The 27,323-nt window shown below is 36.1% G+C and overlaps 1 protein-coding gene across 1 annotated transcript in view; it reads right to left on the bottom strand.

The window, feature by feature from the left end:
- Positions 1–1,969: 1,969 nt before the first annotated feature.
- The window catches only part of LOC128547822 (NEDD8-activating enzyme E1 catalytic subunit-like), a 34,315-nt gene continuing 8,961 nt past the window's right edge, over positions 1,970–27,323 (bottom strand). The window contains exons 3-16 of the mRNA XM_053521154.1: positions 27,166–27,246; positions 26,579–26,661; positions 26,189–26,269; positions 24,140–24,183; positions 22,583–22,647; positions 20,147–20,302; positions 19,241–19,343; positions 18,902–19,015; positions 14,453–14,506; positions 11,371–11,407; positions 9,414–9,495; positions 7,423–7,523; positions 6,669–6,787; positions 1,970–5,754 (exon numbers count right to left, since the gene is read on the bottom strand). Of these exons, the coding sequence (XP_053377129.1) occupies positions 5,657–5,754; positions 6,669–6,787; positions 7,423–7,523; positions 9,414–9,495; positions 11,371–11,407; positions 14,453–14,506; positions 18,902–19,015; positions 19,241–19,343; positions 20,147–20,302; positions 22,583–22,647; positions 24,140–24,183; positions 26,189–26,269; positions 26,579–26,661; positions 27,166–27,246 (1,218 nt within the window). The 3' untranslated portion in view covers positions 1,970–5,656. The remainder of the gene's footprint in view (positions 5,755–6,668; positions 6,788–7,422; positions 7,524–9,413; positions 9,496–11,370; positions 11,408–14,452; positions 14,507–18,901; positions 19,016–19,240; positions 19,344–20,146; positions 20,303–22,582; positions 22,648–24,139; positions 24,184–26,188; positions 26,270–26,578; positions 26,662–27,165; positions 27,247–27,323) is intronic.

Here is a 27,323-nt window from a genome sequence, read left to right on the forward strand (position 1 = left end):
TGAAAGTGCCAATTTTAAGGACAGTATCAAGCCTGGGTACCTATGATTTTAAAACGTATTTCATTGAACCTGATTCTCAGTCAGTACACGAGGTTTAAAGAAATTCTGTCCATAGGAAAATGTTTGCCTATATACATATAAACAACAGTTGACTGTGGCATTTACCCTTGAGGCGAGTTTGGTAAACCAGTAAGTTCATGTCAGAAGATGCCTACTATGGTGCTGTTAGTAGGCAAAGAGTGCTTTTTCAAAGATGAAACCTTTATCCTGTTTGGCAGGGGAAACCAGTTTAATGAATTTGCTAGAAGGCATTCTTTGCTGAAGTGCAGATTTGTCTACATGGCAATGTTATATCGTCAACCAGTAAATGTAGTTGCCTACTGTCATTGATAAGGTACAATCTGTTGAAATCAGCATTCAGGTAACCCAGTTACTGATTTCCAGTCGGTCTAGAGGCTCACCATGTGTAATTATCCTGTAACAACCCAATTTGATATCTTTGTTTATGAGTTGTGGAAACTTCGTCCTACAAAACCATGGCTGTTGTTAATAGACAACAGTTATCGGCGATATGGGTAAGATTTTGTATGTAAGCAGGTATCTCCGGAACCACTTCGGAATGCACACAATTTAGTGGTGGTAAACTGACTTACACTGCAAAGATTTTATAACTATTTTCCTTCTTTTACAAAATTATGCCACATTTTTGAACAAGCAATTTATTGGTTGAGTTTTGTATGTAGGCTGGGGTCTCTGTACCCACTACTTGGAATGGATTGAAACTTTGCACACTTGTTCACTGTGACAATTGGACATGCAATACAAAGGTTCCATAACTCTTGTATTCTTACAAATGTATACTCCTTTTTCGACTTCTATTCATTCAAATGACAAGGCTATTGAATAGTCGAGTGTTGCTGTCCTCCAGCAGCTCTTGTTAAAATACAGATTGGAAACTAAATCCTTTACTGATTATACTGAAGGAATGACCAACAGGCTGTGTGAAACAAAAAAACAAGAGCGCCACCAAGCGGGGCAATATACGCCTGAAGGGTTACACCAGAGGATGGGAGCAAAATTTAAAGAACTTGACGAAGCCCAAGGTACAGGAACAACAAAAAGAAGAAATTACAAAAAAAAATCTCGGTCCACAAAAAAATTCTTACCAGGTAAAGTTGTCAAAATATATCTAAAAATTGGATGTACCATCCATGTTGTACCACAGAAAAGTGGTCTCGGTTTTTCCATACGGCCAAAAATAAAGTTTCAAAATAAGATATTTAGAGTAATAAAAAAAGGAAAATAATACAAAAAAAAATTACTTTAAGAGAACAAAAAAGGGATCTGCCAAATAATAACAAGAGCACTGCAATGCAGAGCAATATACACAAAGCAAATTCATATATGACCTTTGACCCCTAAGTGTGACCTTGACCTTGAAGCAAGTCATCCGTGTGACCTTGACCTTGAAGCTAGTCATCCGAAACGAGCGCTCTGCACGTCGTCTCAGTGTGGTGAACATTTGTGCCAAGTTTCTTTGAAATCCTTCAAGCAATTCAAGAGTTGCAGAGCGGACACGAAACACACTCATATGACCTTTGACCCCTAAGTGTGACCTTGACCTAGAAGCTAGTTATCCGAATCAAGCGCTCTGCACATCAACTCCGTGTGGTGAACATTTGTGTCAAGTTTCTTTGAAATCCTTTACAGGGTTCAAGAGTTACAGAGCGGACACGAAAATGGTAACGGACGGACGGATGTTCCTACAGATGGACCTTTATTGGGTATTTCTTTTGTTAAAAAGTACCCAATATGCTACAAAAAGTACCCAATAAACACTACAGAATGAATAGAGTTTACCGTTACCTATTGTTCTCTATACCCAACAAATGTTCATTTGTGCGCTCAGATGGACTCCGGCGTCATAACATAATACGTCCCTTTGGGCGTATAAAAATGGAAACAAACAAACATTGTAAAATTTATTTTAGCATCATTTACAATATCACATTTTGCAATGACAACATTCTTCTTTATCTATCATGAACTGCACTTAAAGTACATCATACTGTATTGCACAATACAATTTCAAGTATAAGAAAGTAAATAAATGTACCGGTAAATCGTAAAACGTTTTGTTCAGCATATTTACATGATTGTTAGGATTCCTAAGAAAATTTAATATCTCGTCTGCTTCTTTTCGCTGTACTGACTTGAAAATGAACTTCAAAATGTCTTCATCATGGGTGTCTATTGGAAAACCACATTTTGATGACACTTTTAAATATACTGATTACATACATTATCTACCAAGTTCCATAAGGCTTTAATTTTTTATATTAAAAGAGTTGAAACGGCTGTCCAAATAGATGTTGTGCATAATAACACCATTTGAAAAGCAGTACTTTCATTACTAAACATGAACTTATACAGATAGAGCCATAAAGGGAGGTAATCAAAACAATTTGATTCATTAAAACCTTTTAATATGCTGATAAATATCCAAACATTTGAAAAAAAGCAGAGAAAACAATAATCAAAATTAGGATTAATATGAGCTGTGCCGTGAGAAAACCAACATAGTGCATTTGCAACCAGCATAGATCCAGACCAGCTTGAGCATCTGCTGACTGTGCGGATGCGCAGGCTGGTCTGGATCCATGCTGGTCGCAAAGCCACTATGATGGTTTTCTCATGGCACGGGTCATACATATTTTTGCTTAAAGCAAAAACTAGAATGTGTCTGTAGGACACAGGGTGTGCCCCCCCCCCCCCCCCACTGGTACATTTGTCACAAATAAGAGGAAATAATTAGGTGAAAATGTGCATTTTTAGCTCGACTATTCATAGAATAGTGAGCTATTGCACTCGCCCATGCGTCGGCGTCGGCGTCCGCGTCCCGATTTTGGTTAAGGTTTTGTATGTAAGCTGGTATCTCAGTAACCACTTGTGGGAATGGATTGAAACTTCACACACTTATTCACTGTGACAAACTGACTTACATTGCACAGGTTCCATAACTCTTTTTTGCTTTTTTACAAAATTATGCCCCTTTTTCGACTTAGAAATTTTTGGTTAAGGTTTTGTATGTAAGCTGGTAACTCAGTAACCACTTGTGGGAATGGATTGAAACTTCACACACTTATTCATTGTGATGAACTGATCTACACTGCACAGGTTCCATAACTCCATTTTGCTTTTTTACAAAATTATGCCCCTTTTTCGACTTAGAAATTTTTGGTTAAGGTTTTGTATGTAAGCTGGTATCTCAGTACTTACTAATGGGAATGGATTGAAACTTCACATACTTGTTCACTATCATGATCTGACATGCACTAAGCAAGTCCCATAACTCTACTCTCTTTTTTTTTCAAAATTATGCCCCTTTTTCGACTTAGCAGTTTTTGGTTAAATTTTTGTATGTAATCTGATATCTCAGTATCCACTAATTGGAATGGATTGAAACGTCACACACTTGTTCACTGTCATGATCTAACATGCACTGTGAAGGTCCCATAACTCTACTTGGCATTTTTACAAAATTATGCCCCTTTGACTTAGCAGTTTTTTGTTAAGTTTTTGTATGTAAGCTGGTATCTCAGTATCCACAAATTGGAAAGGATTGAAACTTCACACACTTGTTCACTGTCATGATATGACATGCAGTACAGAGGTTCAATACCTCTACTTTGCATTTTACAAAATTATGCCCCTTTTTCAACTTTTGTATTCATTCAATTGACAAGGCTGTTGAATAGTCGAGCGTTGCTGTCCTCCGACAGCTCTTGTTTTACTATTTCAGGGGTCATAACTCTGGAAATAGGGGGCGGAGCCAGATGAAAAACAGGAGATGCATAAGTTCATATCATGATAAAGACTCATGCAAGGTTTCAACAATTTATATCAAATACTTTTTGAGCTAGGCGTGTCACAAGGTGAAAATGAGCATTTTTGACTATTTCAGGGGCCATAACTCTAAAAATAGGGGGCGGAGCCAGACGAAAAATAGAAGATGCAAAAGTTCGTATCATGATAAAGACTCATGCAAGGTTTCATCAATTTATATTATATACTTTTGAGCTAGGCGCGTCACGAACCACCGACGGACAAGAGCAAATCTGTATGTCCCCGCCACTCATGGGGGGGGGGGGGGGGGGGTGCACAAAAATGTGGTAGCCAAATAATAGACAAAGGCATTATGAGCCTTTAAACAATGACAGTTAACATATTAAAACAATGGTTAACATATTTCTTTCTTTGTGATATGTTCAATCATGCAGCCAAACAATTTTGATTATTTTCAAACTGTAATATTTCCTGTCACATCAATTACTGGTAACATTATAGTATGTTCAAAGCTAGGATATTCTGAAAACTGACATTAACTAGGACTTTTTCAAACATGCTTAACAATGTTAGGCTTACATCTGAAATAAACTAAGGTTGAAAACAGTAAATTTATAACTTGTATTACCTTGTACTGCATACAATATTACAATTCAAGTTTTATTATTATAAACAATGGACAGGATACTCTGCTTGCTTAGGACAGATTTAAATTTAGTAACCTAATATAGTTCCAAAATTAATTTATTAGTACAGAGGGTTGGATGTAATGTTCTATTCAGTTAAAAATTAGTTCAGTGCGTATAAACCTAAAAAAAGGCAGTGTTTCTGGATTTCTAAGCATTTCTTCTGTATGTTGTTCAAACTGGAGATCTTTGGAGCACTAGGAGGACGAGCTACTACGCCTAAATATTTTCCTTGAAATTATTTAACAAAATAAAATGCGTACAACATGTAAGAAGTTGAAAAGAAAAGTATTTTCAGTTTCTTGTGCACAAATACAGTTTAAACTGCTGACCCTACTATTTCATTTTACTTTGAAACAGAATTTAATAAGCCTCCATAAATCTTTAAAGCTTGCATGCCTCTAGATTTATGCCAAGTTTTCAAAATTTAGGAAATGCTTTCATTAGTAGTAGTAGTAAAAGTAATAAAAAGAAAATTATTTATGAAGTGATTCTGTGCTTTTTAGTACAAACACACTTTTTATCAATAACAGGTGCAGAAACTATCAAAAGCACTAGTCATGCTATTGAAACTACATGTAGATGCAAAGTTGAAAGAACTTTGCTTTATTTTATATGGTACACATTAACTATATCTACAAAACAAAACTGGTTTATAATTTTAAATCTAATATCAATTGTGAATCTGTTTTCAAAAAATTGAATAGAAGTCCATCCCGAGGTATGTCACTTTAAGGCGCTGTGTAATCCTTTTTGAAATAAAAAGTAATCAAACAAAATTGCAGAAATTTTGCACTACGATACATTTAACAATTTTCATTGGGGAAAAGTGTATTATTTTATGACTGTCTCAATAACCTGTATGTGACCTTGTAGATGAAAAATGTTTCTTTTCTGTTGTTATTCTGGTAGTAGACAATCATGAAGTACCTAATATGTAACTTGCTTGTGTAGTAGTATAAAACTATTTCATCATAAAATATTCAATTGACTCTAACATACATGCAAACTAAATCTGTCCATTGCTGTGCACACTCTTCTAAAAGTTAAAGATTTCTTCTCCTTTCAGTTGTGAGGTAAGTTATTACTGGTGCTACAAGATCACGAGGATAATAAGTAGATGTTCATTCCATGTTTGAGCCGAGACTAAGTTTAAATGTCACAGTCATAGGTGTGGTAGGGTCTGCCACATACAGCTCCTGTCCATTCACTATACCCAGATCTGAAATCAGAACATATATATACATGTTTGTGGTAAATGTAGTCTTACAATGTCTGAGGAAGAATTTAATATAAATGGTAATCTCCGACCTGAGACCAAACATATACATTACATAATATTAATATCCCTAGCCATCAACATTTATAGTATTTGTAACTCTTTAAATTATGAAAAACCACATCAGAAATTCTTATAATTAGTCAATTATAGAGAACTGACCTTTGAAATATTCTCCATACCCTTGTATCTTATATTTTCATCTGTCAGTGATACAGCAGCTTAAACTTTACCCTGCTGAATTTCTAAAACGGACTGGTCCATCCTTCAATTTGGGCAGTACCATTTATTATTCAAAGGGGTTTTCGCTGAAAACTTAGTGACTGAATCACAAACAGTGCAGACCATGATGTGCAGGCTGATGGTGGTCTGCACTGGTTGCAAAGGCAGAAACACTTGCCGCCAGCAGGCTAAAGGTTAACTTCACAAACAAATCTTGACAATTTTGGTTATTCAGGGAGCTTCCTAGTAAGGACAATTTAACTATATACAATGTACTTTCATCAAGGCAGGAGAGAGCCTAACTTGACCCTATAACTTGTTATGCTGTAATGCATTAAGCAGACAAATATAGTAACTGCTATAGAAAACATTATTTTACTGATATTTTAGCACACCTTTAATACATGTAACCAACTGCATTTCCTTAACCTTTAGCCTGGTGGCGGCAAGTGGTTTTGCCTTTGCGGCCAGTGCAGACATCCTTCACATCCGTGCAGTCTGATCATGGTATGCACTGTTCGCTATTCAGTCAGTAAATTTTCAGTGAACACCCCTTCAAATAATAAATGGTACAGCCCAAATTGAATGAAGGACCAGTCCATTTTAGAAATTTAGCAGGCTTAGGGTTAACCTACCTCCTAAAGTTTTCTTCAGATTTTCTCGTGTTTTCTCTTCGATAGATTTAACTGTTGGCATGTATAATGTTTTATTCTTTCCATGAACATTCGCTGTTAAACCAGGGGACTTCATCTGACTGTCAAAATAAAGTAAATCCTGCTGTGATTTCATTTTCATCAAATGGCAGAAAACATGCACTAGAGTTCCAATGGATACAAAACTTTTCCATCGTATGCAAAGATATGTACCACAAACTTGCAGGATAAGCTGTTAGAGAAAAAGCACTTTCATACTTTACTTTCTATCAAATATTTTCATTTACTGTTTGTTAATACCAGTTTGCCAAAACAATTTTGTTTTATTGCCTAATGCTTTCTATAAATTGATGTTTAATTTCATTTTTACTCTTTTTTGCAAATTCTATTACTAAAAAGTTTTAACCGCTGTCCTCTACAATAAACTGTTACATGCCAAGAAGCAGTGCACAAAATTCTCTAAATGACATCACACAGCTTTTAAAACCAACCATGATCACTTGAAGATGTGTTTGATATCAACAGCTGTAACAGTTATACACGTTTATTTCTTTTCAAATTAGTGTTTATTATTGCCCATTTTTCGGAATGTTTGAAATAATAAAACATTTGGAAACAGTATACAGGACAACATTTGGAACTGCTGCACTCAGCCTATAAAGATCTAAAGATCTTTTCAGCTTACTTTCATACTGGTGGCTGAGAAATTTCAGTACAACTGTAAAGAACAACTTACTATTCTGCACTTTCTTGTAGGAAGTTAATAATGTCTTGTAGTTTGTCAGACTCGGAGAATGTGAGTGACTTCGGTATCTTACTGCACGCCATACAATCATCCTGTCATAGAAATATACAAACAACATAGACACTTCAGGAATAAGTTGTTTTATTTCAGACACCACAACTAGCTTGCAGTGGACAGCTAATCAAAAGATGGGACATTTAACCATCAGTGATTTCATTGGTGTTAAATACATGAAATTTCATTTTGACATTCAATTTCCTCTGCTGTTTTATTTGTTACTTAGTTTACTAGTTTACTACTTTGTAATGACGGTGTAATATCCTTGAACCCATCTCAGTTAACCAACGGCTATTCAGTGGAAAAACAAGTGAATGAAGTATTGCCATGCAATACAAAGTCCCCTACTGGAAGGCACCTAATTTTCCCTACTGCAACATAATGAACTGATATCTGTCAATGATGTATAAACAATATTGTACTATATAATCAATATGTTATAACAAAACACTTGGATAAAAATTTGCAAATTTGTTGATTGTTTCATAACATCTATAAATATAAACAAGCATACTAGAATGTCACAATATATGCCCATCATAGCAAATTTCTTTACACTTGCGCCTGTATTTTCAAATGGAATTTTTTTTGGCCAATTACAAAAAGTATTAATATAAGTTATTAACAACAAAGGGAAGTTAATCCTAAAAAAAAAATCAATTTCTATATAAGAAAATTTTGAAATATAGGTATGAAATGCTGCTTTTCTTTGTCTAGTTTTTGAGAAAAAAAAAATTCCTTTGGTGAATAGTAGGTTGCATCTTTGATGAGTATAAGTCACTTCTCAGCCAACTTGGGAATGCACGAGCCCCTTTGGCCCGACCCAGGATCTGGGTCTGTACACTGGCAACCAAAAATGATGACCACAGATATTTTGACTGGCAGTTTCTGTGCTTGAATCAGTGTCTACATATGGTTTGGTAGGATTATAGGTACCTTGATATTAGGCAATGTATTGAAGGGGGCACCAAATGGCTCCAGAAACTGCCAGCAACACATCAAGAGTCCATCATCTACAAATATAACTACTGAAAAGGCTGTTTATTTTTTTCCTTTTTATGTCAAACAAAAAACGTAGAAGAAGTAGGAGGTTTTCATCAAAAAGTATGAAAAAATAGGAGGCATTTAAAAAAGTACGAAAATGTAGGCAAAAGTAGGAACGCCTGAAGACCTAACTATTGAAATCCCTTGATGGATGACAGAGTTCTGGACCAGACAGGAAAAAAAACTATTGACGTTTGACCTCCAAATGTGACCTTGACCTTTAAGCCAAGGTTCCAGGTTTTGTGCATGACAAGTCATCTCATCATGGGGAACATTTGTGCCAAGTAATATTAAAATCCCTTAATGAATGACAGAGTTATGGACTGGACACGAAACAGACCCTGTTCATGCCATGTTAACATTTGACTGCCAAGTGTGACCTTGACCTTTGAGCTAGGGGTCTGAAAGTTGCGCACGATACATCATCTTATTATGAGGTATATTTGTGCCAAGTAATATTAAAATCCCTTCATGGGTGGCAGAGGTATTGACTGGACAGGAAAAAAAGCCCTGTTGACCTTTGACCTCCAATTGTGACCTTGACCTTTGAGCCAGGGGTTCTGGTTTTGCGCATGACACATCGTCTCATCATGGGGAACTAAATAATATTGAAATCCCTGAACAAATGACAGAGTTATGGACCAGACACGAAACTGCGGACGGACGGATGGAATGACGGAAAAGCGCATTCCTATAGTCCCCGAAACTGGTTTTCAACAAGTAGGGGACTAATAAAATACTGCTGAGAATTGACCAGAAAAACAAATTCCTTAATTGTATTGCTACTGAATCAATACAGTGACTTTTTACATCAAATATATCACAAACCAGTAATGTAACATATGAGGACAGTGTTTCTAACAAATAAAGGAAAAAGTTACCTTTCTTTCAGCCTCAAATGTATATGTATATATTCCTTCTGTGTCATTGAAATTCATGTAATTGTTTAGTGGCATACAGCAACTGAAACACAATTTAGAATTTTTTTATTAACTGTTACCCTGCTATATTTCTAAAATGGACTTGTCTTTCATTCATTCTGGGCAGTACCACAAAATCACTTGCCGCTAGCAGGCTAACAGTTAAGATGCAAAAATTGGTACTTATCATTTCTATAAACATGGTCTAATTGTGGAATTTGTAAAAGGCATGTATGCAAGCAGGTTTTCCTTGTCATGCAAATGCTGTAGTTACCAGGAAAATTTTTACTTGCAACATCCATATATTTAATCCACGCCATGAGAAAACCAACATAGTGGGATTGCGACCAGCATGGATCCAGATCAGCCTGTGCATCCGCGCAGTCTGGTCAGGATCCATGCTGTTCGCTATCAGTTTCTCTAATTGCAATAGACTGAAAGCGAACAGCATGGATCCTGACCAGACTGTGCGGATGCGCAGGCTGGTCTGGATCCATGCTGGTCGCAAACCCATTATGTTGGTTTTCCCATGGCACGGCTCATATTAGAAGCAGTTTGAACTGTGTCAATTATGTTTCATACAGTTTGCGCTTGTGAAGGTTTTAGATTCATGTTAAAATTTGTTTTACACTGACTTCAGAACTGTACAGGTATTTCAGCTACTATATAAAGACCATGGCAATACACTAGATAGTAAATGTATTCTGTGCAAGTCTTTATATCAACTGTATTTTGGTATAATCACTATCTACCTGACTGAGATATAAACAATACTCTAATGCAGCAAAAACATAGATGAAACAAGACCTGTCACAGGAGACAGCCCACTCGACTATTTCGATGCTGGATAGTGAAACTGGGCACATCTGAGGAAGTTGGAGCTGTCACTGGAGTGTTTAATAACACCAATGGTGGATAAAGATATTGTACATTTATAATTTAGCCTGAGTCTGTGTCAAAAATATTAAGTAATAAAAGAGATAAAGATAAAGTGTATCAAAACACTAAATAAGTATAATTCTAAGCAAAAATGAATTATGCACCTTGTGTCATATGATATGGGTGATGATGTGGAACAACTAATCAAAGTTTAAATCAAATCCATTTAGCAATAACTAAGATATAGTGAAAATGCATCAAAATTAACCTTAAATTCTAAGTAAAAGGGGGCATAATTCAGGAAAAATTGGTACCAGAGGATTTTAAGTTTGAATCAAATCCATTTAGTAATAACTGAGATAGAGTAAAAGTGCATCAAAACTTAAACCTGAAATTCTAAGTGAAAAGGGGAGATAATTCATGAAATATTGGTACAAGGGTTAATGGCTCTTATGTCATATGATGTGAATGATGATGTTGAACAACTATTTTAAATCTGAATCGAATCCATTTAGTAATAACTGAGATAGAGTGACAGCGCATCAAAACTATAACCTGAAATTCTAAGTAAAAGTGGGGGATAATTCATTAAATACTGGTACCAGAGTTATGGACCTTGTGTCATATGATGTGGGAGATGATGTGGAACAACTACTTTCAGTTTGAATCAAATCCATTCAGTAATAACTGAGATAGAGTGAAAGTGCATCAAAACTTTAACCTGAAATTCTAAGTAAAAAGGGGTGGTAATTCATGAAATATTGATGTGAGAGTTATGACCCTTGTGCCAGATGATGTGGGTGATGAGGAATAATTATTTTAAGTTTAAAGCAAATCCATCAAGTAATTACAGAGATCAAGAGAAAAAAGAGAAAGTGTAAAAAAAATCTTTAACCAAGTTGTGGACACAGAAAGACGCCGACGCCGGGGTGAGTAGGATAGCTCTACATATACTTAGTATAGTCAAACTAAAAGCTAATTTGTTCTCGAACCATTGTAATAAATAACATAATATTTAAACAAATGAAACTCCTATTACCTTGTTGCTATTTTAAAAACTTCTGTGGCACAGGCAGCTGAAATGATAAACAATGCAATTCTGTAAGCATTTATCTACCAAGGACTTCTTGATCTATATTTCTTGCATGTCTGGCACTATTTATTAGTCAACATCCTCCATTTAAAAAGAAGTTTGTATCCACAGGACATACAAGTTTTAATGGAAAAATTCACCCTAAGCTTTTAATTAATTATCATTTCTCTGACTTCTGTACATTCTGTTTTAAGTATATTCTTATTTACCAAATACAATATGTTTCCAAGCGTGTACAAGATTGAGACTGCCCAACATGGTAGACAGAAATGCCAAAATTTTGATGCAAACTAAAATCACAGCTCTACTGGGTCAGTTCCGAAAATAAAATATGCGACAAAAGTGTAATGCTGATTTTGAAGAATTAGCTTGTGATCTGTTTTAAGTCCATTTTAAAACAAAATCTAAAACCCCCTCTGAAACTCACCAAAACCCCTAAAATGACCATGGTGAAAGTCCCACAACCCTTCTTAGAAGAATTCTAGTGAAACCCTGATCAACTGACAACTTACCTAGTATATGTGCATATTCTTAATTTTCTATCTATTATTCTGACTGCCAAAAAGCAATGCAGACTATACACAGTCATTCTAACATCAAACTTACAGCACTTTCTTCACAGTTTCTCATCTTAAGGCTACTAATGTACATGTATAGTCATTTGTCTCATAATTACAAGAAATAGATGTTGCAATGCTGAAAGATATGACTTCCTTATCAGAGATAGCAAGGTCTCAAACAAAAACCTAGGTAATGTAAAACAGGATTTATGCACATATTTTATATGTGTCTCATATCTTTGACAAAAACTTACAATACTGTTAAGGGCTGACTAAATATGCTGAAACTAGTCTGAATACTTCATTCGCTCATTACACAGTTTGTGTGACATGTCTGACAAGCTGCCTTCAGGCACACAACTCTAAACCTGATGGTCATTATGACCCTAGATTGTTTCAAGTTTTTCATACCGCTATATAAAGACAAGAGGACCATGATGGTCCTGAATCGCTCACCTCTTCCCACATGACCCAGTTTTGAGTATGACATCGTTTTTTCTATTATTTGACATAGTGACCTAGTTTCTGAGCTCATGTGACCCAGTTTTGAACTTGACCTAGATATTATCAAGATAAAAATTCTGACCAATTTTCATGAAGATCCATTGAAAAATATGGTCTCTAGAGAGGTCACAAGGTTTTTCTATTATTTAACCTATTGACCTAGTTTTCGAAGGTACGTGACCCTGTTTTGAACTTTACCTAGATATCATCAAGGTGAACATTCTCACTAACTTTCATGAAGATCTCATGAAAAATATGGCCTCTAGAGAGGTCACAAGGTTTTTCTATTTTTATACCTACTGGCCTAGTTTTTGACCGCATGTGACCCAGTTTCTAAACTGACCTAGATATCATCAAGGTGAACATTCAGATCAATTTTCACGAAGATCCATTGAAAAATATGGCCTCTAGAGAGGTCAAAAGATTTTAATAATTTTCGACCTACTGACCTAGTTTTTGACCGCAGTTGACCCAGTTTCAAACTTGATCTAAATATCATCAAGATGAACATTCAGACCAACTTTCATACAGATCCCATGAAAAGTATGGCCTCTAGAGAGGTCACAAGGTTTTTTTATTATTTGACCTACTGACCTAGTTTTTTAAGGCACATGACCCAGTATCAAAACTGACCTAGATATCATCAAGGTGAACATTCTGACCAATTTTTATGGAGATCCATTCACAAGTATGGCCTCTAGAGAGGTCACAAGGTTTTTCTATTTTTAGACCTACTGACCTAGTTTTGACTGCACATGACCCTGTTTCGAACTTGACCTTGATATCATCAAGATGAACACTCAGACCAACTTTCATACAGATCCCAATGAAAAATATGGCCTCTAGAGAGGTCACAAGGTTTTTCTATTATTTGACCTACTGACCTAGTTTTTGAGGGCACGTGACCCACTTTCGAACTTGACCTAGATATCATCAAGGTGAACGTTCTGACCAATTTTCATGAAGATCTCATGAAATATATGGCCTCTAGAGAGGTTACAAGGTTTTTCTATTTTTAGGCCTACTGACCTAGTTTTTGACCGCACGTGACCCAGTTTCGAACTTGACCTAGATATCATCAAGGTTAACATTCAGACCAACTTTCATACAGATCCCATGAAAAATATGGCCTCTAGAGAGGTCACAAGGTTTTTCTATTATTTGACCTACTGACCTAGTTTTTGATGGCACGTGACCCACTTTCGAACCTGACCTAGATATCATCAAGATGAACATTCTGACCAATTTTCATGAAGATCTCATGAAATATATGGCCTCTAGAGAGGTCACAAGGTTTTTCTATTTTTAGACCTACTGACCTAGTTTTTGATGGCACGTGACCCAGTTTCCAACTTGACCTAGCTATCATCAAGGTGAACATTCTGACCAATTTTCATGAAGATCTTGTGTAATATATGGCCTCTAGAGAGGTCACAAGGTTTTTCTATTTTTAGACCTACTGACCTAGTTTTTGATGGCAAGTGACACAGTTTCGAACCTGACCTAGATATCATCAAGATGAACATTCTGACCAACTTTCATAAAGATCCCATGAAAAATGTGACCTCTAGAGTGGTCACAAGCAAAAGTTTACGGACAGACGCACGCATGGATGCACGGACAGACGACGGATGACGGACACCGCGCGATCACAAAAGCTCACCTTGTCACTTTGTGACAGGTGAGCTAAAAACAAGCACCACCCATCAACATAATTTTTCAACAAATCAACATGGCTTGAAGAAATATGGTAGAGGTTCAACAAAGGAAGAAACAGTCCTAAAAGCTCAGCATGAGCTTTATTGTTAGGTGTGATAATAAAAAGTAAAAAAAATAAATGTTTTTATGTGTTAATTATAGTTACAAAAAAATCTCCTTTCCAATTGCGGCTTTATGTGTTTGGAATGAAGACAAAAGCACAGTTTCACAAATTTGATCTCTGTTAACAAGGCTGATTCACTCACCTGCTATTACAGCATTAGTTGACGCCACAGCTGGGATGATTCTCTTTACTACACCTGCATGTAGAAAAAATTAATGTTAATACACATTTTCCCAGATATTCCACAATGTGATGCAATACCAATTTTCGGAACCTGATTTTAACAAGGCAGTCTGAAAGACAGCTAAATCCCCTGCCACTGCTATGGATAGTGAAAGGGTAAACCTTTGATTTTAGCTGTGACCTTGACCTTGAACTGACATGGCTGACTCATGAATTCTGCACAACGTCTTGATGAGGTGATCATTTGACCCAAGTTTCATGAAAATCCTTCAAGGGGTTTAGGAGATACAGAGCTGAAGCCTTTGACCTTCAGCTGTGACCTTGACCTTGAGTTGACATGGCTGACTCATGAGTTCTTGATGAGGTGATCATTTGACCCAAGTTTGATAAAAATCCTTCAAGGGGTTTAGGAGATACAGAGTGGACACAAAATGGAAGGCTCAAACCTTCGACCCTTAGTTGTGACCTTGACCTTGAGCTGGCATGGTTGACTCATAGTTTCTGCAAATCGTTTTGATAAGGTAATCATTTTACCCAAGTTTTATAAAATTCCTTCAAGGGGTTTAGGAGATATAGAGCGGACACGAAATGGAAGGCTCAAACCTTTGACCCTAAGTTGTGACCTTGACCTTGAGCCAGCATGACTGACTCATGGGTTCAGCACATCGTCTAGATGAAGTGATCATTTGACCCAAGTTTGATAAAATTCCTTCAAGAGGTTTAGGAGATATAGAGCGGACACAAAATGGAAGGCTCAAACCTTTGACCTTGAGTTGTGATCTTGACCTTGAGCCGACAAGGCTGACCCATGGGTTCTGCACATCGTCTTCATGAGGTGATCATAATTTCATGAAAATCCTTCAAGGAGTTTAGAAGAAATAGAGCGGACACAAAATGGATGGCTCAAAACCTTTGACCCTAAGTTGTGACCTTGACCTTGAGCCGGCATGGCTGACTCATGGGTTCTGCACATCGTCTTGATGAGGTGATCATTTGACCCAAGTTTTATAAAATTCCTTCAAGGGGTTTATGAGATATAGAGCGGACACAATATGGCAGGCTCAAACCTTTGACCTTGAGTTGTGACCTTGACCTTGAGCCGACAAGGTTGACCCATGGGTTCTGCACATCGTCTTGATGAGGTGATCATTTGACCCAAGTTTCATGAAAATCCTTCAAGGGGTTTAGGAGATATGGACCGGACACGATTTTGTTACGGACGGAAGGACGGACGGACGCAGACCATTCCTATAATCCCTCCGCGCGGGGGATAAATAAGGTTTTTTTTTTTTTCTACAATGAAGTATTTGATTAAACCATAATTTTTCAAAGCATCATGATGCAATAAGAAAATTCGGCCATTACAAAACAAGAGCGCCAGACTGTCATAAAATACCGTATAGCAGGTTATTTCTATAGGGGGAATAATTCTGCGTTTCTGCGGTCTCTCAGTAGAATCGCAAAAATATTTTCAGCGGAATATTCATCCAGCAAAAATTTAAAACGCAAAAAATCTGCTTCACCAACGTTGTTTCACGCTATGTTACACGAGGTGATCCGAAGTTCACAATGGCATGATCTAATTATTGGAAATTACTGTCGTCATCTATCAATTACTGATAATGGTATAACTGAGTGTGAAGGTCAATCAAAGTTCTGTTAATCCCTCAGAAAACATTTTTCTTTTGTTTGTTTGTTTGAAATAAACTGAGTGAATTACACTTGAGTTGTTCTTATTAATCCCTTGTGAAGATCTTCCGAACTATACTTTAGTAACCTTTATACAGGTATAACCGTTGTGCTGGTATACCGTACTTTGCAGTTGTAGTTTGTACAATTGTTGTTGGACTTATTTTTTTTCAATTCACATGTTATTATATCCTACAATGTGTTCGTTTAAAGCAAAGTTACTTTGCATCAGTTACTGGTAATTTAGTTTATTGTTCCTCACGCGCTAGTCATTCTCACGACGCCCGATCATGCGGGAAAATACTTCCTCCTTGGCATCGAAAACGCAGAAATTTCTCTTTCTTTGTGTGAAAACGCAGAAATTAAACATGCAGAAATTTGTTCCACAATTTTTGGGGCCAAAACGCAGAATATTTTGACCGCAGAAATAACCCGCTATACGGTACGCCCTTCTAAATACTCAGTTACATATCATAAAAAGATGCCCACAAACACTGTCACCAAATTTGGTGAAGATCGGATGAAAACTGTTCGACTTAGCGGGCAGACAAGGTTAAATTAGTAGATTTCGAGTAATTCAAGGGCCATAATCCACAGTGCCAGGGGCAATTTGGCTGGTTATCAAAACTGGTCGAGATATTATGCCCACAAACATTATCAGCAAGTTTGGTGTAAATCGGATGAAAACTGTTCGACTTAGAGAGCAGACAAGGCTAAATTTGCAGATTTCGAGTAATTCAAGGGCCATAATTCATGAGTGCTTGGGGTGATTTGGCTGATTATCGAACTTGACCACAAACATGGTCAGCAAGTTTGGTGAAGATCGGGTGAAAACTGTCCGACTTGGAGAGCGGACAAGCCTAAATTTGCAGATTTTGAGTAATTCAAGGGCCATAATCCATGAGTGTCTTGGAGATTTGGCTGGTTATTGAACTTGGCTGAGATATTATACCTACAAACATTATCAGCAAGTTTGGTGGAGATCAGATGACAACTGTTCGACTTAGAGAGCGGGCATGCATCTGGACGACGAACGACCACTGCCTCGTGTGTTCACATAATACTTTCACAAAATCTTTCAGAGACAAGCGTATAATCAAAGGCCTGAATGGCCTGAGTCGGCTAATGATTGATGTACTGACAGTATAGTCTACCAGTTTCAGTTTGTTTTTAGTTATTTTCTTAAAATTTCATAACACAGCTCGATATTTACCCAAAATATTATATCCGGATACGATTACACTTTTCTCCAGTTTGAACAATATATTTTACAAATTGTGATGGTACGAAGACATTTAGCAGCAATTGGCAGTATCTGACATTGAAGTTTACGGTTAAATTACCTCTTATTTAAATCTTTTCATAAAAAAGTTGTTTCGTTTCGCCAAACATAGACGATCTACTTTCGATTTCAAAAACTACAAGAAAATACAATTTAATGTTTCGCCGATTGTTTATTTCTCGAAAAATAAGAGTTAAAATCATTTTTAATATCAGTAGTAACTAAACAAACCAGTAAGAGCTTCTTCTTCCGATAATTTATCCGTTTACTGACTGCAAAATTCAACCCACGCAAAGTTTATAGAAATCATACGATGCGTGTTTACGTTCAATGTAGGAGAATTAAGGCTGATCGGCTATGTTACCTAACGCATCCAGACGATTCAGATTTTGTTTTTAAAAAAGCATTGTGTGCGTTTCTGTAATTTTATATACGTTTTTATACGCTTAGAAATTATTAGACCTGCGTATTTGCATTATTTCTATACGTAATTTACGCTAATACGCATCTTATCTGGAGCCCTGCAGTGGAACTATTTTTTGTCTTTCGCTGGATGTTACCCAAGCTTTGTAAGCCTGCGCAATTCTTAAAATGCACATTTATGCTTAATGAGTTACATTCGAGAATTGCACAATTACTAGTCATAAATATGACAGATTACATCGTATATTGGTCATAGCAAAGGGAATTGACACAACTTAACTTCATTCATGCAGTGAACTGTTTGAAATTTGAGAAATCTAATGGAACTACATCCCTTCACATGTTATTCGGTCCATTTAGAGAATCGTTGGATAGCAAGGACTCGTCAAAAGGCTTTCAGCCTTTAGCCGACTCAAAAATTGCTTAACCAATTTGAAAAGCATGTACATTAATCAAGATTTCATTAGTTAGACCAGTCTATGGGAAAGTCACAATTTTGATAAAAATATGCCAACAAATAATATTACAAAATGGACTTTAATGAAACCTCTCACGGTTGTCTTTTGTTTTGTTAAATAAAATGTACAGGTCTGTATGCTTACTTTGCAATATTTTCCTATGATCATTAAAGAGATCGGCAAACTTCAAGCTGATTTTATGACCTATTAAATTCTATTTTTACATGTCAAAATATTTGTTAATACGTTTGTCTTAAGAAAGACAGAAACAGCTTTATCGATTATACAAAGTTTGCCATTTATTCCTGGTCTGATTTAGTCTTACCAGACTTGGGCTTTATTCAATGTTTTATGTTTTACCTCCACTGCTATGTAACAGGCTGAAAATACTGCAGGCCTGACAGGGAATCGGCCCAGGACCTCTCACATCTAAGGCAGACACTCTACCACATCTCTATAAAAGCTAGCTCAATAGCAAGGAAGTCTATGTGTCTATGGTTTCTATTCTCTATAAGACATTGTAGTACAGATCAAAATATGAAAATATCTATTTTACCCTGTGTTAGTCTGTAAGTGATACCAGTGATGTTAAACTCGTTTGCCCTCTCCACAGATTTCTCCATAATCCATTTTACATGTTTCGGATCATCTCCATCTATAGCTACACCTTCTGTTTAAAACAAAACATCCATGACAACTTTATTCCTATGATTCCAAAAGATCCTGTTTGAATATTAAGTAACTGATGTATAGAATTATAGTAACAATTTTTCAAGACCTGCATTGTGTAGTAGTCACTTAAAACCTAGATGAAAGGAATTTCAAGAAATTTTAAGAAATTTTAAGAAATATGGAAACAGTACTAAAATATCATTTTTACTATTAAAGAGATTACCTCCAAATGGTTCTTCCTTTGGCCACAGCAATATTCTCACATATTCTATACAGTGTTCTGGTAATCTGGGAGTGTGAGCTATTGTACACAGAGGGAAATTTACCTGAAAACACATCATCAGTTTGTTTGATACCCTTTTTCAGTAGGCAAGTAAATAAGTTATGTAACAAAGGGTCAGTGATTCTGTACATACATTTTATCAGAAATTTACTGACCTCTATAAAATCATAGGCGGACAGTCATAGACTTGAGACATTTTATCTGCTATCAAATTTCACCTGCAACATTTGCTTTGCTTAGTGATCAAAATTGCAACATGATAAACTGACAGTACCGGTACTTTCTATGTTCTTAAGAAGTTGATAGTGCAGCAGGCCTGAGCATGAGTAGAGTAAAAATCTTATTGAGCTGCGCCATGAGAAAACCAACATAGTGCCTTTGCGACCAGCATGGATCCAGACCAGCCTGCGCATCTGCGCAGTCTGGTCAGGATCCATGCTGTTCGCGAACGGTTTCTCTAATTGCAACTTTGTAGCTTTGGACAAGAAGATTTTCAATAGTCTTTGAAAGCGAACAGCATGGATCCTGACCAGACTGCGCGGATGCGCAGGCTGGTCTGGATCCATGCTGGTCGCAAAGGCACTATGTTGGTTTTCTCGTGGCGTGGCTCATATCAGAACTTGCCTACCAAATAACTTACATGAACAATGAAACAAACACTTGCATATTTGTTAAGACAGCATTGATATTTTTTGTGTTTAACTCTGACACTAGTTAGATGAAATAAAAAGAGGGTTTTCTTTTCTTAATCATATTTTTAAAACCAAAAACATGATCACTCGAAATAGTAAAATATCTACAGCAGCTGGTAATAATGTATTGAAGGAGACCATGTGCATACATTACCTGAGGAGGGTATAAATCAAGTGTACATTCTACACAGGCCGTCATTCCTGGCAGTATAACTCGAGCATTGCCTTTAAACCCCTCCGTACCACCATCCACCATTGGTATTATCGTCTCCTGCTTCAATACACCATCCTCATACTGTAACAAGCTCACCTGACAAACAGAATATATTCAAACATTTCTTCAACCTGCTCACAGACTTTTGGCAGAAATACTTTTCATAGTCCAAGTAATGAAGATATTTTAGACAAAAAATGGCCAAAAAAAAAAGCATCAGCTGACTGAGAATAGTAAGAACAATCCAAACTCCAACTCAACATTACCTCCCCTTTGTTGGTACAGTAGACACTGCGAACACCTATAAATTGGGCTGAAATTCAGCAGATATAAATATATTTTTTTTTTATTCTTGAATTTTGTTGAACAAAGTTTATATCTTAATAGCTAATTATTATTATATTTTGCGTAACACAAGTAAACAGCTAATAATGATACAAAAACACTAAATTTACTTAAATTTGGTGTTGAAACGTGCATCTGCTAAAATGTAAACAATGGAATAATTTGACAGTATTTATGTACAGACCCAAATTCGAACTGAATCTGTTTTTTTGTAATCATATACCTGTGTACCTAAAACAAATCAGATAGATTAATTTTTTCTAAAGTTATCGAATAGACATGAACATTTTGCAAAATTTTAAGTCAGAAAAAGGGCAGTAGTCTGAAAAAAATTGGTAGATTGTAACCATAATTGAATCTATATTATACAAGTGTACTTTGAATTCAATCCAATCATTTATTCAAGAGTTACCAAGCAGACATAGAAAATTTTAAGCCAAAACGGGGCCATTGCACTACAAAATTGGTGGACTGCATCTAAACTGGAATTTGGCCTGCATTTTATACTCATGTACCTACCACAAAAACAACAAGAATAAAACTAGAAATTGTGTACATAGGACACGTATGTCCCCACATACTGTGCCATCCTCTATATAGCAAATATCAAAGGGCCATAACTGCAGTAAAAATATTCACAGAAAAGATTCCTTCCTTTATTGGTCATCTGCACATCAAGCTTGTTCACCTGTATAAGCTTGAATCAAATCAGGGTAATAGAGTGGGAGGAATTGGACACACAAGACTCTGAGACGTATGTACGTACAGACAGCAGCAACACTATATGCCCCCAACATAAATATACGGGGGGAATTTAAAACAAGAGGGTCATTGACCCTAAAGCACTCACCTGTGAACAAGGCTTCAAGTGTGTTTCTATAAGTACAGAGTTATAGGTTTCTTCTATGTTAGCCTATATTATTACATGTCACACACACTTTTGAACCTAGAGCAATAATTTGAGCAGACATTACAAATCTGGTATCACACGCCAAATATCAAGGCTCTAGCTAATATTGATTCAGAGAAGGAAAGTGACCACGCCCCCTGGCAGCCATGTTTTTTGATGAATCAGAATAATTTGCACAATCTTGGTAGAGGGTCACACTAAAACATTTGTGTAAAATTATTTTAAAATCGAGCTTGCACTTTGAAACAAGAAGATTTTTAAAGTTTCCACTATATACATTATAGGGAAAAGTGACCACGCCCTCGGGCAGCCATGTTTTTTGACGAATCAAAATAATTTTAACAATCTTGGTAGAGGGTCACACAAGGACCATTTGTGTAAAATTATTCTAAAATCGAGCCAGCAGTTTCACACAAGAAGATTTTTAAAGTTTCCACTACATACATATTGGGAAAAGTCACCACGCCCTCCGGCAGCCATGTTTTTTTGACAAATCAAAATAATTTGAACAATCTTGGTAGAGGGTCACACAAGGACCATTTGTGTAAAATTATTCTAAAATCGTGCAAGCAGTTTCATACAAGAAGATTTTTAAAGTTTCCACTACATACATATTGGGAAAAGTGACCACGCCCTCCAGCAGCCATGTTTTTTTGACGAATCAGTATAATTTGAACAATCTTGGTAGAGGGTGACATAATGACCATTTGTGTGAAATTATTTCAAAATCGGACCATCGGTTTAGGAGATGTCATTTGAGTTTTTTCTATTTTTAGCTCTCACAGCCCTTATGTGCAACCAAGCGGAACGGTTTGAACAAGTTTGGTAGAGGGCCACCCAAAGAACATCATGGCCAAGTTTCATAAAAATCCAATCACTGATTTTGGAGGCGATGTTGTTTAAACACAAATGTTGATGACGGACGGACGACTTGACGGATGCACGGACGCCGGACACAGGGTGATCACAATATCTCACCATGAGCACTTTGTGCTCAGGTGAGCTAAAAATCAATCCATTCAGCTCTTCAAGCTGTTGTCACTTTTGACAACTCTTTGAAAGAATGCAGATACCAACAAAGTATGGAATACAGAAAGACCATGTACATATGTTGTACAGACCAACATTCCATTTATCCATCTTCTTGCAACTATAGAATCCAAACCACACACCACTATGTGAAAACCTGAAATCACAAAACATCATTGTTTGTCATTACTGCCACTGATGTTAAAATACACTTACTCTTACTTTCTATATTTTCTTAAAAGGGCAGTTCATGTATGAAATTTTTATGCTTCTACAAGGCAAAAATTACAATATATCACTGACATTCAAAATTCCTAGAAATACATGACATTGACAGTTCCTAGAAATATGTCATGGAATTCACATTTCCTAACAAGAGTGCCAGAATGTCACAATATACGCCCGTCATAGCAAATTTCTTTACTCTAGCTGCTGTATTGCAAATGAATTTTAATTTTGTGGTTGTTTAGTAATCATTGTAAGTCTTTTGTTTTCCTAAGTCCACAAAAAAAATTCCTTACCATGTAGAGAGACCTTAAAATACACCTAAAATTTGAAAAAAATCCAAAAAAAAAATGTAAGTCCACACAAAAGTCTTCACCAGGTAGAGATTGGTCAAAATACACCTCAAAATTGGATGTAGCATGCATGTTGTACTACAGAAAAGTGGTCTCCAATTTTCCCTACGACTAGTAATGAAGAAGTTACAATATAAGCTATCTATAGTAACAACAAAGGGAAGTAATTCTAAAGAAAGGAACCGTGCATGACACTTTCTCTCATGATGGTGTATAATTGTGCCAAGTTGCATCAAAATCCCTCTATGCATGAAGAAGAAATGCTTCGGACAAAGTCATTCTTGTATCTGACCTTTGGCCTCTAAGTGTGACCTTGACCTTTGACCTAGGGACCTGGTTCTTGCGCATGACACTCCGCCTCATGGTGGTGAACATTTGTGCAAAGTTATATCAAAATCCCTCTATGCATGAAGAAGAAATTCTCCGGACAAGGTTTTCATTCTTGTATCCTTTGACCTCTAAGTGTGACCTTGACCTTAGACCTAGGGATCTGGTTCTTGCGCATGACACTCCGCCTCCTGGTGGTGAACATTTGTGCCAAGTTATATCAAAATCCCTCCAAGCATGAAGAAGATATGCTCCGGACAAAGTTTTCTTTCTTGTATCCTTTGACCTCTGTGACCTTGACCTTAGACCTAGGGACCTGGTTCTTGCGCATGACACTCTGTCCCATGATGATGAACAATTGTGCCAACTTTCATCAAAATCCCTCCATGCATCAAGAAGATATGCTCCGGACAAAGTCATTCTTGAATTTGACCTCTAAGTGTGACCTTGACCTTAGACCTAGGGACCTGGTTTTTGCGCATGACACTCCGTCTCATGATGGTGAACAACTGTGCCAAGTTTCATCAAAATCCCTTCATGCATGAAGAAGATAAGCTCCGGACAAAGTCTGTGGACGCCGCCCGCCCACCCGCCCGCCAGGGGCGTTCCCATAATACGTCCCCTTTTTCAAACGGGCGTATAAAAATGTGTGACAGCATTTTACAATTCATGACATATATAATTTTTTGAAAAATATCACTGCATTTACAATTCCTATGAAAATGAAAACAAAGATATACATACCGCTATAGAAAGACTCGTCATAGTCTTGTATTTTAGCATAATGTCTGAAAACCATGTCAAGGAATGTCTTATAATAATTAATCTGAAAAAAATTGAATATCTTATTGATAAAATACAATAGTAAAAAAAAAAACTCAAAGAAATCAGATTCATTTCAATTGGCTGTTAAATTTCAGAAAAATGTTGTTAGTTACTGGTAATACAAGTTCCTCGCTTCCTAAAGACTACATAATGTAACTTTAACCTTTAGCATGCTAATCGGCGTCTGATCTGGTTCCAAGCTGTTTGCAAAGGCTGTTAAATTCGCCTGCAGCAGGCTAAGGGTTAATACTCATATCAGAAACTGAAGACTAGTCACCAATTCTACCCACTGGCAAATTATAGCAGTCATTTTTTCAAGTAAATTTACACTGACATCAAACAGTAAGTAATATTACAGAATTATTTTTTTTCCGATGTTCGTACATGTTGAATAATGCACAGATTCAATAAAGCCTTGAAGGGGATTTATATTCTTAACAAGAGCTTTCCATAAGACATTGCGCTCCACTATCTGGCGATTTGACAGTAAAATGAACATATGTCTCAATAAGAGACATCTACTTTAAAAGGAAGATAAACCAAGGGGCATAATTCTGTCGAGAACACAAATCAGAGTTATTGGGAATGTTACCACACAAGCAGATGATGATGGTAAGGATATATTTTGAGTTTCAAGTCATTATCTTACATAGTACCAAAGTTATGTCCAGAAAACGAAGCTTGTTAAAAAATTTAAGTATGAAAGGGGCATAATTTGGTCAAAAAATACAAATCAGAGTTATGAGGATTGTTACCACACATGCAGATGATGATGATAAAGATACATTTTAAGTTTCAAGTCTTTATATTATATTGCATTAAAGTTATATCCAGAAAGCGAAGATTGCAAAAAAACTTTAAGTACAAAAGGGGCATACTTCTTTCAAAAATACAATTAGAGTTATGGGGTTTGTAACCAGTGGTTACTAACCATACATGCAGATGATGATTATAAAGAAATATTTTTAATTTTAAGTCATTATCTTTTAAAGTACCAAAGATATGTCTATAAACAAAGCTTCCAAAAAAAATTAACATGAAAATAATTCCAAGTATAACAACTTTGTGACCTTGACCTTGGGTATAATGGGCCCAGCCCCTGCACATACTTTGTTTGTATGCCGGACAATGCTTATGTGAACTTACAGTAAGATGTAAGCAATAGTAACAAAGATATGACAAAAAAAACAAAGGTTGCCAAAAAACTTTAACCTTAAATATAACCTAAGTATAACAACTTGGTGACCTTGACCTTTGGTATAATGGGCCCAGCCCCTGTATATACTCTGTTTGAATGCTGGACAATGTTTATGTAAAGTTACAGTAAGATATAAGCAACAGTAACAAAGATATGACAGAAAAACAAAGGTTGCCGAAAAACTTTAACCTTAAAAATAACCAAAGTATAACACCATGGTGACCTTGACCTTGGGTATAATGGGCTCAGCCCTTACACATACTTTGTCTGTATACTGGACAATGTTTATGTGAAGTTACAGTAAGATATAAGCAATAGTAACAAAGATATGACAGAAAAACAAAGGTTGCCGAAAAACTTGAACCAAGACGCTGACGCCAGGGCAAGTAGTATAGCCCCCCTATTCTCCGAATAGTGGAGCTAAAAATGTATGCATTAAAATGCAGAGTTTACAATACATATTATACACTGGGGGAAAATCCATATCATTTCAAGTAAATTATTGTTTTTGCTCCACGCATCAAAAATTTATTCAATGATTATAATGATCATCAGACAGAAACTAAATTAACTAAAGAAACATATGCTTTGTTCAGTAATAAGTTTTTTTCAAATATTACTTCTTTCTGATTTGGCAATGCTGAAATATGTGCATGAATAAAAAAATGATGAACAAGGAGTTCATCAATGTGTGAAAGTCCCGGCTTAACCAATTAAACTGCTTGATTTAATAAAGACGGAAAACATTTCAAATTTAACAGCAAGGATACGGTGTAATGTTAGCTCCTGGGATCCTTGTGTTGATAAAATCTGCAGCAACTTCAGCTTTTGGTCTGCCAACATCTTTAGCTCTAAAATGTAATCAGGATACTTCAGACCAAAGACTATAGCATACTGTTAATGTGTATATGACGTATCAAAACCTCGACATCTCTCTTGATATATCAAAAAACAGTACCAACTTAGTTTTCTAGCTGGAGACTGCCATCAAATTTACACTTAAAATTCTTCCTTATCTGCACAAGTACTTCTCTGTTTTATTACAATAATAAGCTTATTAAATTTTGATCAGTTAGAAGAGGATTTTTTTTTATAATATTCTCAGATAAAGAAAGTTTAAGAAGTTGAAGGAAATATCAAAAGGTAACATTACTCCTCACCTAAACAAGAACTGTCTGTTCAGATTGGACACATCAATAGTGTCCATGTCAATGATATCTATGTTCTTGAAGCCAAGCAAAGCCTGAAACATGACAATGGTTACCTTGGTAACAATTATTTCTTCAATAAAATCCTCTTAGGCTAAAATCTATACCCCTTCTATAAAACTAATATTTTCCCAGCAAATAATTTCTTTCTTGTGTGTATTTTTTCTGTATTTTCTACCAGATATCCAAACTTTACAGAATTTAGCATCAGCCAGGAAATGCAGACAGTGCTCAGTATATGTAGTTCAATTAATTTTTGTTCCAAGCAATGGACAATTTGTCAATGTAGTGCTATTAATAATGCACTTGCATGCTCATTTTTTCTTTACTTTCAGAAAATTTTGTATTTCAAATGAGCATCACATTCGCCATAGAATAGAGAGGAAAAGCTGTCCATTTTTATGTAATTATAACTTCTCTTCAATAGATGATAGGAAATTTATAAACACAATCAATTTTAAACTAAGTTTCCTATACATGTGTCTGGATTATAGATGTAACAATGACTGAGTCAATAAACATAAAACCTTAATACATACAAGATCTTTGAGAAGCTCACACCCAAGACCTCCAGCACCTATGATAAGTAACTTGCATGACTCTTGTAAAAATCCAAGTGTCTGAAAAAAACAAAGTTACATCAGTCATATAAGATGCTAACAACAGCCTTTCTATGGTTAAATTGTAAAAATGACTC

This window comes from Mercenaria mercenaria, chromosome 13 (assembly GCF_021730395.1).
Source record: "Mercenaria mercenaria strain notata chromosome 13, MADL_Memer_1, whole genome shotgun sequence".
Lineage (NCBI taxonomy): Eukaryota > Metazoa > Mollusca > Bivalvia > Venerida > Veneridae > Mercenaria > Mercenaria mercenaria.